The sequence below is a fragment of the Glycine max genome, chromosome 10 (genome assembly GCF_000004515.6).
Source record: "Glycine max cultivar Williams 82 chromosome 10, Glycine_max_v4.0, whole genome shotgun sequence".
Taxonomy (NCBI): domain Eukaryota; kingdom Viridiplantae; phylum Streptophyta; class Magnoliopsida; order Fabales; family Fabaceae; genus Glycine; species Glycine max.
In genome coordinates this window covers 2,641,395-2,655,781 of record NC_038246.2, presented here as the reverse complement: position 1 = coordinate 2,655,781, position 14,387 = coordinate 2,641,395, and the positions used below count along the sequence as shown (strand labels likewise).

Sequence of the window (14,387 nt, the reverse complement as noted above, 5' to 3'; positions counted from 1 at the left end):
CTAGTAATTCTAAATGTAATCTCTACTAATCTTTCTATCTTAAGTAAAGTAGGTAGATAACATTAAATCCCATTTTTAAGGGTGTGTTTGGTTTAGAGGAAAAATTAAGTTAGATAAAAATAAGAGATAATTTAAAGAATGAGAAATAAAATAATATGTTATGTTATTTAGTTTAAGAGAAATAGGCCAAAAGTAATTTTTTGTGTAAAAAAATCAATGTTTTTGTCTAGAAAACCAATTTTTTATACCTGGCTAAAACATCTATTCTTTTGGTTAAATAATCATTTTTTTTGTCTAAAAACCAAAGAAAATTATTTTTTTATTCTAAAAAATAAATTTTGATGCAAAAAAAAAAGTATTTACTCTCTTCAAGATCGTACGAACCAAAAAAAAGTATTTCTTTCTTTGAAACCAAATAGAACCTAAAATATTTCTACACGTGATTTTCTTCGACATAGAGAAACATCTACTTTTTAGTTTTATTTGTGTCTTAATGTACAAATTAATTAGTTACACCGCACAAAAATCTTTGTGAGCAAAAGAAAGGAAAAAGGAAAGTGAGTGATACACACCGAGTCAGCAAGTAATAAAATTTACTAGTGCTGTTCTTTACAGGAACTGCGTCATTTTCTTCTTAAGGCCAATCTTACAATTGAAAAGGTAAGTATGAAAAAATAAAATAAAAATGAAATTTTTTATTATTAATACTTAATAAAGAATAAAATATTTATTATACTTTTGCATTTTAAATACAATAAATAATTTTTTTTACCATTTGTAGACATTTACAATCAACTCTAAAAACTAAACGTTAACAAGAATTGTAAGAATTTATATAGCTTTTTTTAGGCAAATTGATATAGTTACTCCAGTCTAAATAAAACATTTTTTTTTTGTCATTGCTTGTTTAAAGCATATAAGATAACAAAAATAAGCTTACTTAAATAAACATCATTATTCCCTCAAGCAAATGTACAATGGGGTCATCTTGCAATTGACATCTTGGCTTTGCAACAACAATTACAGAGGAACCAAATTCTCTTCTTACTAGACTAATGAGTACTGATCCTTATTATTTTAGTATTTCCCTCTCAAACAATAACAAAACCAACAAAAGAGCTAGAATCTCTTACCCTTCAATTCAATCGATTAATGGAGCATCACTCAAACTTTTTATAAGTTCCACAGTTGGCAATTCATGATTCTTTTCAGAAGTTAAAGCCTCACCAGCAGCAGTCTCAAGCTTCTCTCCATCACCCCACAATGCATATGCAACCTCGCCATGAACTGCTTCATCCCCAACTTGCAAGTCATCTTCACTCATCCTAAGTGGAACTATCATCCTAACCAACAAACACACAATGCTAGTTGTGGTGACATTCAGAAGTATTACAAAAACAATGCCAAGAAGCTGAACCCCCATTTGCCTGAACCCTGTCTTGAGATTCCCATTGAATATGCCATAAACAAGACCCGTATAGTGCAAGGAATCTTGTACTCCATAGAAGAGATAACAAAGGTTAGGGTCAGCAAAGAAACCAGCCAAAATGCCACCTAAGCTACCAGCCACGGCATGGGTGTGGAAAACTGCTGAAGTATCATCTACTTGTTTGAGTAGCTTACTTTCTTTGTGCAGGACCATCATTGTGTACCATGGGATGCTTCCAGACATCATTCCCATTATGATTGCTGCCCAACCTTGCACCACACCTAAACTCAAACAAACAAATAAATCAAGTTTCAGATTTCCTAACAAATTCATTTTAGTCATGACTCATGACACCAAAAACATATATAATAATTTTTTTATCAAATAAAGGATAAAGGTTAATTATTAGTCTGTCATTTTTTGTCACGTAGAATGGATTCAACCTCTTGTTCTGTTCTTTCTTAACCATTCAATTAATCTTACATAAGAATATATAATATAATGTTTGAAATTATAGTTTTGATATATGAAAATGGGTCATCTTTTGTTTTAGTCCCCAATTTTAAAAATTTTAAGTTTTAGTTCTTCTGCTAATAAAATTCATTTATTTAAGAAGTTAATTTCTCTAGACAAATATTATATTTTTTATGTATGTATTATCTTTATAATCAAATTTCTTATCAAATATTTAAAAGAAAAAGTTATCTCATAATCATATCACATAATCTTTGTGTACTAATAGAAACTATTAATGTTTCATAAAATATGTGAGATATGGTTATGAAGGCATATGGTACCGGCAGCAGGGGTGTTGCAAACCAGGCCAGTGATCATGCCTTGAGTGGCACCAATGACGGAAGGTTTTCCAAAGAAGAGTATGTCAAGGAAAAGCCAAGTCAACAAGCTCATTGCCGTGCAGACGTGGGTGTTAAGGACGGCCAGAGATGCATCTATGCTGGCTGCGTATGGATCTCCACCGTTGAATCCATGGTAAGCCATCAGAAGTATGTTGTTTGGAGGGAACCTCTCTCTATCCTTCACTGCCCTTGGTCCTACCTGCATAAAAAGTCATATCCCCACTTCATTCACCATGTGTTACCACCAAACTTACGTAATAAATTTTATCACGAATGAACTTATTTTTCAAAAATATTATTAAAGTAAGCCAAAATAAGAATTATAGTATATTTTCATGCCAATTAAACTTGTATAAATTTGGTACAACTCTTCAAAACACCCTTTTTTTACATCTGCAACAAGTAATCCCTATTTGACTGTGGCGGATAAAAACCCTAAATCAGTAAGGATAAATTATAAAAAATAAAATCATATGAAAATATAAAATTTTATTTACAAATTTAATAAATTTTAAAAAATAAGAGAGTGCAACTACTCATTAAACCCGGTAGAATTATTAAAAGTGACAAAGTTTTCATTCCTAACAAATCTGTATCGGTGAATAGTTTTGTAGGATTATAATTTCTTCATTGACATTTTTAATAAAATTAATAAACTAATATTTATTGATAAAAAAGAAAAACTCTATATCATATAAGTGCATCCATGTGATTTTCAAACACCCTATACTTGCATGTATTCTCAAAAAATAAAGTAAATTACACTGATTAGGGAGATCATATGCATGAAAGATAATGCAAAATAATTAGAAACTATATAGCCAACATGCTGCGACGAAACCAGCAACCCCAGAAGAAAGATGAATAACAAAGCCACCGGAGTAATCAATGAGGCCCAACTTGAACAACCGTCCATCAGTTCTCCATATACTGAAGGCTTAAGTTGAATATGCAAGAGCTTAAACTTGCTCATTGTAATAAGCATTTTTTTCTTAAGACTTTTCTTAAAGATAACCTATATAAAAGTTTGGCTTGACATATGAGCCTATTTGAAAGTATATTTAAAGATGTTTTTGATCAATTAATTTTTTAAAACCTAGTAAAATACTAACTAAAAAAAGAAACTTATAAAATTTCGTATAAGTAATGTATAAATTCAAAAATAATTGATAAACAAAATCATATTGAATTTAAGTTGTTAAAACATAATGTATATGAAAAGAAAATGAAAAAAAGAACCTAATATTAAAAAAATATATGGATTAGAGATGATTTATACTAATATAGTTAAATAAAAATATTTAAATTGTCTGAATGTCTTTACAAAACATTTTTTTTCTTTGAAAGTATTAATCTGTTTGCTTTATCCTTTTAACTCGACTCTTTCTTTTTAAAATTTTTTTGTCACTTAAGCACTTTATGCCACTTCACCTTGTCATTCATAATGTCATAAAAATTGTATAAATAATAATAATAATATTATTATTATTATTACTTAAATAAGTTGACTTATCAAGCTTAACAAGCTTTTTTTATAGTTTGACTTTAACCTTAAGTCAAGTCTTAAATAGGTTGAACCAAAGACTTTCTCAAAAGGCACTCGCCTTATTACCATCCCTACCTGCAAGCTATGCCCCTGCCATGAGAATCAACCTGATGGCAGCAAAAGCCAACTGAAAGTACACCATGGTGGCGTTGGGAAATTCCCCTGCAAAAGCTTGGCGAAAAACGAATTCCCTGTCCAAGGCCGTGTTTGGCTGCCCCAGAAATGGAAGGATCCTCTCGCCGAATGACATTTTGTAGCACCACCCCACCCAGAAAACAAGAACCGCCGCAAAAGCGTACAGGGCCATGAAGGCAGAGTTCAAAGCCCATTAATTTCTTCTTCACTATGCTGCCGTAGAGGATGACCAAGCCCGGAACGCTCTGCAGGCCCACCAGAGTAGCTGACGTCAGCTGCCACGTGTTGTCACCCCTGTTCATCCACTCCGGGCTTCCATCAACTGGCAACAGGTTTGATGGTAGGCGACTCATTTCTTATATATATATATATTCTTGTAAAAGATTGATTCAGTATTTGAGAAAATGAAAAAAGTTAAGGGATAATCGGTTCAAATTTTTTAACTAATTTTTTTAATAAAACTAATAAACTCTGTCTTGATATGTATTTGTGTCGTTAGCTCCATATTCTAATATTATAATATTATATAAAGTATATGATTGGAATTTGTGATTGACAAGGTGAGCCGGTTGGCGTAATGTGTCTTTCATATGAACGGAAAAAATATATGATACAATAAAATTATTATATTAGAGATTAAGATGTTGTAACTAACAGATAATAATAATAATAATAATAATAATAATAATAATAATAATAATAATAATAATAATAATAATAATAATAATTCGATGCAATGATTCAAAAGTGAAAGTATGTGTGTTTTTTTTTTTACCTGAGTAATAAAAAATTGAGATTTTGTTATGTTTTCATTTGATTAATTTATATTGTCTCATATATTTTTTAAAATCAAATGTGAAATAAAAAAATTTGTTTTAGCTAGTACTATAATTTTCAGCAAATTAAGTGAACATTTTGTCTATCTAATTTTAAGATGTAAATTATATCTCATAAAAATACACCTAATTTCATTTTAAAAAATTACATGTCCTATTGCATTAAGCAAATAAATAATTGATTTAATTACAAATTTTATCATCAAGTATCTTCATTTTGTAAATTTGATTACTCAATTTTTGTTTTCACGCATTACATTACATGATAATGTTTTCTATTTTATTTTTGTATTTTACCAATGATAACTTATCTATAAAAAAAAAAAATGACATAATTTTTGTCATCAATTTTTATAAAATATCATCTTGTTATGAACGTGATGATAAAAATGTATAAAATTAAAAAAAATGATAACAGAATGCATGAAAAAACTTAGATAATAAAATATGTACTTAAATCTAAATAATTTTAATAAATATAGTAAAATATATCATATTTTTCATTCAATTTATTTTTAGAAACGTCTCATCATTTTTTCCATAGTGACAAACGAAGTTAATTAGTTTAGAAATAATAGAATTTATGATAATTTTAAACTTTCAAAATTTAAAATAACAAATAATATTGTAAAATATGTTCTGTGAGGATTTTAAGACAAACTAATAGCTAATCTCCAACACACTTTCCTAATGATGGAAAATAGGCGAGTGGTGAGAAATAAATCGCAAATTTTTGTGAACGACACCCAATTCAACCGCCACGGCGTTCAATCAGGATAACAAAGCAACACTTTTCCCTTTTCATTCACCACTCGCCTATTTCCTTCGTCTCTTTTGTTTCGTCCTTTCCTTCACCACTTTTCCCTTTTCATTTTCAGGATAACAAAACAACACTCCTTGCAGGATTAAACTTCACTTCAATTGAACTAACCTATCTGTGGGTTTTTTGTAGATTGATTCAATTCAATGGCTTCAGTAATGCTCAGTGGAACTGAAAAGCTCACTCTCAGAACCCTAACCGGAAACGGCTTAGGTTTCACTGGTTCAGATTTGCACGGTAAGAATTTTCCAAGAGTGAGTTTTGTTGCCACCACTAGTGCTAAAGTTCCCAACTTTAGGAGCTTAGTAGTACCCAAGTGTAGTGTCTCTGCTTCGAGGCCAACCTCGCAGCCAAGGTTCATTCAGCACAAAAAAGAGGCGTTTTGGTTCTATAGGTTTCTCTCAATTGTGTATGACCATGTCATTAACCCTGGCCATTGGACCGAGGACATGAGGGATGATGCCCTTGAACCCGCTGATCTCAATGACAGGAACATGATTGTCGTCGATGTCGGCGGCGGCACCGGTTTCACCACTCTTGGTATTGTCAAGCATGTGGATGCCAAGAATGTCACCATTCTTGACCAGTCACCCCACCAGCTTGCTAAGGCCAAGCAGAAGGAACCACTCAAGGAATGCAAAATAATCGAAGGGGATGCCGAGGATCTCCCCTTTCGAACCGATTATGCCGATAGATATGTATCCGCGGGAAGGTACAGCTCTATGCTGTTTCATCTGTCCTTACATGATGATGATATTGTGTGAATGTGATGGCAAGTTTGCATTGCTGTGTTTTAGTTGCATTGTTGTTATTCAGGTGTTCAATTTATTCAGTGACATAAATTTGTAGTTACTTTGCATTTTGGCCATTTATGTGTGTATTGATGTATATAGTGTGTTTAATTGCACATGTCACATGTGATTTTCCATGTTTCGGATGTGATTTTAAGAAGTTAACAATTGTAGTTTCAACATCCCAGACATGATTCTTTACTTCTCGATGGGTTGCTTTTAAGTAGGTGATTATGGTGTGCTTTTGTTTCTCAGTATTGAATACTGGCCGGATCCACAGCGTGGCATCAAGGAAGCTTACAGGGTTTTGAAACTTGGAGCCAAGGCATGTCTAATTGGTCCGGTCTACCCTACATTTTGGTTGTCACGTTTCTTTGCTGATGTTTGGATGCTTTTCCCCAAGGAGGAAGAGTATATTGAGTGGTTTCAGAAGGCAGGGTTTAAGGACGTCCAACTAAAAAGGATTGGCCCAAAATGGTACCGTGGTGTTCGCCGACATGGCTTGATTATGGGTTGTTCAGTGACCGGTGTTAAGCCTGCATCTGGAGATTCTCCTTTGCAGGTATTTGTCGTCTCAGCTTCTTAATCTATCTATATTTGGTTGTATGTTTGTTTTCCCTTGTTTTATTTGGGGGATGTTATTATTTTTTTAACTTGAATCATGGGCAGGTTTTATGTGAGCGTATCAGTTATCTCTCTCCTTGATGGTGTGTGTCTGTTTTTGCAATGATACATCCCACCATTTTATGATTTACTGAACACGAACAAAGTTGACACCTAATTGGACACTGGCACATCCCATTTTTTATGTGGGTGTATCCCATTTTTTATGATTTAGATCCCAAGTTTATTTTTGGACACTGGCACAAACTTGTTTTTGTCTTTCTAAATGAAACTTTAATGTCTCCAGGAAAATAGATGATCCAAATTCGATTAGGCGTAGCTTAATCTTGCAAAGTCATTGCAACTCTATCGTGATGGTTTTTAAAGTATATGTAGCAAGCACTTATGAACAAAGTACTACTTTCTGTGGTTAGAATGAGTCTTTCTTAACATGTCTGCCAAATGAATATAGTATCTTGAAATTGAAGATAAAAATTCATTTCATGCTGTGCTGTAGTGTATAGGTGACAGTGAGGTTTCTTTTTAAAAAAATGTCTCTTAAATATCATGAGTATATTTGATAGTTGTCTTGGCTGCAGTGCACTTGTGCTTGATGATGACCGGGTCGTATACTGGTAGTATGGAAAAGATGTATAACATGGAAACGGTTGACTGTTTAGAAGTGTCAATAAACCAAATTTATAAGTAAAAACAAAATAACTGTACAGAGCTTGATGAACAAAGTAATGAGGTTGATTTTACTGGTTACTTTCAATTTTGATTTACATGCATGGTTAGGTCTAGTTTCACACTTTCATTTCAACTTGTAAAGTTTTTCATTCTTTGAATAAATTGAAGTTCAAAGATACAATACAGTTTTTGCTTACTAAATTATTGTACATAGGCAAGCAAATGTACTGGGTTTCAACTGATTGTTATCTTTTAGGTTCTTTGAGTGAATGCTGTGAATACTTTGGTTGAGTCTGGATTTCCAATAAAGCACCAACATTTCTACTGCTGCCCATGCCAATCACTGTTTTCTTGCTTCACTGCAAAATGTTTCTATTCATCATAATGTCATAGGATTTAAGGTTTTATTGAATATGTGAATTGTTTTAAAAAAGTTCACATTATTATTCCCTTGAATTTGAAAATTATGCTGATTGACTTTGGTTTCTACAATTTTCTGCAGCTTGGTCCAAAGGAAGAAGATGTTGAAAAGTCCGTTAATCCTTTTGTGTTTGCACTGCGCTTCGTTTTGGGTGCCTTGGCAGCCACATGGTTTGTGTTGGTTCCAATTTACATGTGGCTCAAAGATCAAGTTGTTCCCAAAGGTCAGCCAATCTAAGAGATATTAGTAGTTAGTGATCCTTTTGATACTTTATCAGTATCTTTTTCAAAGTTTCATCAAATGTACTCTCAATTAAGAGAAATTTGATCAAATGTCAAGTAGTTTATTACGTAACTGAGCTCAAATTTGCTGGCTGCTCTTGCAAGCTATGATAATTTTGGGCGGGAAGCCCGAATGCAACCATATTGTACACGTCCACTTGTCATTTTGTTCTGTCCATCAGCAGTCTTAAGAGGTCAATTATTCCAACATTGTTTTATGTAATGATTATATAAGGATGTTAATGTCGTTTAGAGGTTAACATCCCTTTCTTTTTTCCAACTGATACTAATGCAATATGTCTGTTTATGTTAACCTTTTTAAGGAGAGTATATTAAGGAAGATATTGCTCTAATAGAATCTGAAAGCATGATAATTTGACATTAGTTATGCTTCTCCAGTTGAGTGAGATAAAACAGAGAGCAATACAGAGAGCAGGGTAACTCACCATCTTTGCAACATGAACAAACCTAACCAAGTAGGCATGGGCCAGGCCTATCTAAGTATTTTATTGGCCCAATTATTGCACCCTCTCTTGGCTCTTGCTAAATAAACCTCCCTGTTTGTTAAGTAAACCCCCCTTTCTTCTCTTATTACCAATTATACACTTTCATTCTAATTCGATGGCATCGTAAAAGTAAATGTTGAAGAGACCCCTCAAAAAGTTGTAAACAAGAAGCAAACCTAGACAAAACCCACTCATTCTCATTCGAAATCGACTCAACTGACCCGCCATAATCTGAAGGCTAAACAATTAGAGATGGGTCGTATTTGTAGTGGTCAGTTTTTTGCGAGTTGGGGATTTTGAGCCCAAACCCGACTGTTGCTCACGCCCCACACCAAACCCTTCTTCAATGACGGCACTGTTGTGCATCCACTCTCTCAAACCTCCTATCGGCCCACGGCGAGGTCGAGGATCTTCGCCAAGACAATGTAGTCATCGAGGACATAGGTCTTGCTGATGATGGCGAATTTTTGAGCGACGCACATGAGGGGGTCGAGTAGCTTGTGTCTGAAGATGAGTGTCAAGGAAGAACAAAAATGGGGGTTCAATGAAAGAAAGAGGTGAAAAAGTGGTTTAAAGGAAGAACACAGTTGTGGGGATGCATCGAAATCGAGTTAAGAGGGTATAATTGGTAATAAGAGTAGAAATGGGCTTACTTCACAAGCATGGAGGTGTATTTAGCAAGAGCCCTCTTGCACGCTCTTTTGTTTTTGGTAAATTTTATCTATACTAATAAGTAATTTATAATTATTAATTATTAATAAAATAATTATCCATTTTGTGTACCCATTTCTTATTTCTAAATTATTCTTCAATATATATAATTGCTTTCATTTTTTTCATAAACATCCAAAATATAACTGTTATTCTATTCTTCAACTACTTTTCTTTTTTATTTTTATTTTAAAAAATACAGATTGAGGCACTAAGTGTCTCTTTCTCATCTAGTAGTAATAAAGATAATACTTATATTTTGTGTACACATTTTTTTATTGTTTTATCCTTTAACTAATTCTAAAAACTGCCTCTGACCAGATGATTATTATAAAAGATAATTCCTTAAATATGCTAGTTATTTACATCTCTTAATTATTTTTTTTACTTTCAATTCAAAATTGGAGTATAAAAAAAATAGTTAAGGCACTGTTTTCAACTAGTTCTAGTTACGCCTTTATACAAGACTTCGATTTTATTGTTTTGGAATTTAGTTTTTGGAAGTATATAAATTTTTTACAATTTCAGAATTTAGGTTCTGGAAATTCCTTAGAATAGTGATGGAAATTACATTTTGGAAGTATTGAAATTTTATCTGTTTCAAAAATTATTGTAACGACATTATAAATAAGGATACGTAAGAACAAAACCTGACGTAGTATTGCAAATCACGTGGAAATAAATGGGCTCATACATTTTGATGTCGATGTTCATATATGAAAACAACGACGAAAAGACAATACATAAATGCCAATAAATCCTTCTGCAAGTACAAATCCATGTGCACATGCATTTTGATGTTCTTATGAAAATAAGTTTTAGAGTTCACACGTTTAGAAAATAGTTTCCGGAATTATGTAAAAATAAATATATCTGGAATTTAATTTTAGAACGATGAATCCAACTATGTATATAAAAATGTTCTTAATAAAATTTGACAAGGAAAAAAAGGATATGCTTACAAAACAAAAAGGTGTACAAAAAGTAATGGCCTGTTTTATTTAAGGAAAAAACTTCAGTCAAATTTATTATCTTTGTCATCAAGTTTAAAATTTAGATCGTGTCATATGGATACTTTTTAGTTTTTACAAATTCCAAAACCCATTCTTAATAAAGATTATTTCATGTTAAAAAAGGATTCACGTCACTATTTGATTTAAGGACTTTATGATAAATATGAACAAAAAAGCAAGCAATTATGTTTGGACAAGTTGTATACAAACTTATTGTAAACCTAGCATGGAGGGGTGATAATGTGAAAGGTTTGAACAAGATATTTGTTGGGTTTTTTGTTCCCGGAGTAAAGGTCGAAATGAAAAAGTCCATTTTATTTCACTTATTTAAGTAGAGAAAGGTCAGATTAAGGAGAGAGACTCATTTGAGAGGGTAAACAATTATAAATCAAGAAAGAACATGGAAAATTATTTTGATTTTTGCACACCCATCATACAACGTTTTTCAAATTACAACTGCGGATTCATTCACCGTTGGATCAGACTGATTTTTGGACAACAAGTTTTACCCACATAATACTTCAAATTATACCTATATTTAAGAAAAAGATTGTTTCAAAACTTGCGTGGGTAATAATTTTAGTATCCATACTTGTATTAATGGGTATCCGTATATACTAAAGTTCTTAAATTGAATAAGTTATTGAGTCAGTAAAAGCATTGATCATAGATTAAATAGTTTAATTGTATTGAATTGTAATAATTAAATAATGTTAATTGTAATTTTAATATAATTCATTAACCTATATTAAAGAAAAAAATATAATATTCATATTATATAAAAGTATAAACAAGTCTTAAAAAAAGAGCAAGCAATTAAGTTTGGACAAATATAAACAAATTCATTATAAAGCTAGAATGTAGAGAAAGATGATGTGGGAGGTGTGAATGGATATCAGGGGTTCTTGTACTCGTATCTATATTTAAGAAAAAGACTCGTATTTTTTTTTTTGTGCTAAGAAATTTAGGGAGAGGGTCCAAGACAGAGAAAGACTGATATTTGAAGTTGCATAATTAACAACTTTAGTATCTATATTCTATACTAAGGTTTAAAAATCAATTTGGTTATTAAATTGCTGAAAGTCAATTTCACTCAAGGTTCAACATTAAGTTTTTGTAACTTCAAAAGAAGGGTCAACATTAAGTTTCATTAAATAAAAAAATAACAAAATATACATAACTTTATAAAGTTTTTTTTTTGAAGAAACGTAACTTTATAAAGTTAAAAATTAAATTCCATTAATAAAGGTCTATTTAAGGTGAGGATTTAGTCTTCTAGATAAATTTTATTAACCTAATGTTTGGAAATATCCCAATAATGATATTTTTTTATTAAATAATAGAAAATATTAAACGTATTTAACTAGATTGTCATCAACTATGCTAGTTTACCCAATTTAAAATTAAACTTGTTTGGTTTTATACTGATTTTACGCAAATTTTATCAGGACTAACTAAACTATTTGAGCAAAATATATTGATACTCATGAAGTTATGTGAGATTGTACAAACTTCTTTTTTTTTCATCCCTACTAAATACTAGTCACTGTACCTTATAATTGTTTGAAAAACACTAATCACCTTATTTGTTTAAAAATATTACATCATATTCTGATATAATGAAAATTTTATTATTGTTAAATTATAAGTGTGAAATGAAGTCTCATATTATATAGAAATAAGAAAATTGAACATCATATAATTAAATACAAGATCTATAAACTTAAGTTTAAGATTTTAGATTAAAGTATAATGTGAATTCCATTTACGTGAATATGAAATATTAATGTAATTTAGTAACTACTTTAATGTCTAATAACAAATGTATCTACTAACTCTTTACTTGCATTTAATTAAATAGAATATTCTTACTCTTAATATATATAATAAGGCAAGAATGTTATTTTAATATTAATTCTAATGATGATTAGGTTATAAAACAAAAAAAAAACATCAATTAGTTCTTACTTAAAAAATATTTTAAAATCTTAATTATAAAATATAAGAAAATTGCGTAATTGCCCAAAATCTTATATACGAATGAAATAACGTGTATGCACGTGCGTACGTACACCGGAGATTAATACTTTCTTTCTTGGCTAATTGCCCAAATCTAAATATTGATTCATTTGGGGACAAAAGAGGTTTACTTATTGCTGATAAATTTTGTTGATATTCATTAGAAGTTGCTCAAATTCTCACCGATACCATTCCTTGCATGCGTGCAACCATATATGATTACTTTTATAGTTGGGAGTTGGTACAAGAAAGAATTGAAGTTCGTAAAAACTTCATGACGAATTCTTACATTCAATAGTCGAATCCTGTGCACCCTTCTGGAAAAATTCCAGTTTGAATATACTTAGAAATTCTAGCGAACGTGCTTTAAAGCAAAGTGAAACTCATCTATAAAAGTTGCACCCACAACACATCTATAAAAGCAAAGTGAAACTCAAGGAACATAGCATTACAAGACAAAATTAAAATTCCTCTCCATATTTGCAATAACCAAATTTACACTATTAGAGTTTTGTGGTTAATTTCCACTTCAGTTGAGGCTAGCTAGCTGCTCAGCAAAATATATACAATGGCAAATGCATGGACAGAAGATCAAATAGCTATATTCCATGAAGCCTTTGTCGTTGTTGACAAGGACTCCGACGGTGTGCTCTTCTGCACATTATTAACCTATATATATATATATATATATATATATATATATATATATATATATATATAAATGTTGATATATATTGTTTAATGTCATTTGATGTTAATTTATAAAGGGCATTTTTATATAGTTAACTAACTTCTTTCGAAAATGTTTGTGATGATGTTTAGGTTTCATTACGGTGGACGAACTGATATCCATTGTCCGATCATTAGAAGGAAACGCAACAAAAGAAAAAATTCAAGAAATGATTAGTGAAGTCGACATTAATGGAAATAGCCTGAGTGTAAATTTTGAAGACTTCTTGAAAATTATGGGAAGGACAATAAAGGTAACAAATAGAAATCTGTCAAAAACTTGAAAGAAAGGAAGGGTGGGGTGGGGAGGGGGATAATCTTACTGAGGAAAATCTGCCATTATTAGTTGTTAATTTGATATAAAATGTCGTGATATTAAGTGTCAATTTAATTGTCATTATTAAAAACATGACTGAGGAAAATTTGTCATTATTTATATTGATAATATATGTAACTGCTTAAGCAAAGGTCATGATATATATTAATTGTCAATTTTGTTAGGAAAATCTGACTGAGGAGCTAAAAGACTCGTTCAAAGTATTTGACAGGGATAATGATGGATATATATCAGCAACTGAGGTAAACAACCTTGCCATGCAGCTCAATCTGCATTTCTGCACCTTCCATGCATGCGTACTAAAATAACTCTGCTTTATATAATGGGTCGGCTAACCAGAGTTCCTTAATTAAGACACTGATTAAGGATTATTTATTGTAAAAATCATATAAGAGGGAAAAAAATTTATGAATAACATAATTTTACTCATCTTAACAAAAATCTATTTCTATTTTCTTAATTAATCAGTGTTCTCGTTGTTAACATTTGTCTTATAAAAAATGACTAAAATGAGACTTTTTTTTATAGCTGAGACAAGTAATGGTGAAATTGGGAGAGAGGCTAACAGACGAAGAAGTTGAACAAATGATTAGAGAAGCAGATTTGGATGGAGATGGTCGAGATAGCTATGAAGAATTTCTGAGGTTTATGACGTTAAATTGA

General features: G+C 31.3%; 2 protein-coding genes and 1 pseudogene across 2 annotated transcripts; 2 read left to right on the top strand and 1 right to left on the bottom strand.

The window, feature by feature from the left end:
• Positions 1-1,020: 1,020 nt before the first annotated feature.
• Positions 1,021-4,320, bottom strand: LOC112998116 (ammonium transporter 2 member 5-like; annotated as a pseudogene).
• A 1,163-nt stretch (positions 4,321-5,483) lies between these two features.
• Positions 5,484-8,689, top strand: LOC100806615 (2-methyl-6-phytyl-1,4-hydroquinone methyltransferase, chloroplastic). Its single transcript, XM_003536703.3, has 3 exons — positions 5,484-6,335; positions 6,670-6,976; positions 8,210-8,689. The coding sequence occupies exons 1-3, from the start codon at positions 5,770-5,772 to the stop codon at positions 8,363-8,365; spliced, it is 1,029 nt and encodes a 342-aa protein (XP_003536751.1). The 5' UTR covers positions 5,484-5,769; the 3' UTR covers positions 8,366-8,689.
• A 4,537-nt stretch (positions 8,690-13,226) lies between these two features.
• Positions 13,227-14,387, top strand: LOC106794887 (calmodulin). The gene is made up of 4 exons (XM_014762804.1): positions 13,227-13,302; positions 13,481-13,641; positions 13,889-13,966; positions 14,253-14,387. Exons 1-4 carry the CDS (start codon positions 13,227-13,229, stop codon positions 14,385-14,387), a joined length of 450 nt encoding a protein of 149 aa, XP_014618290.1.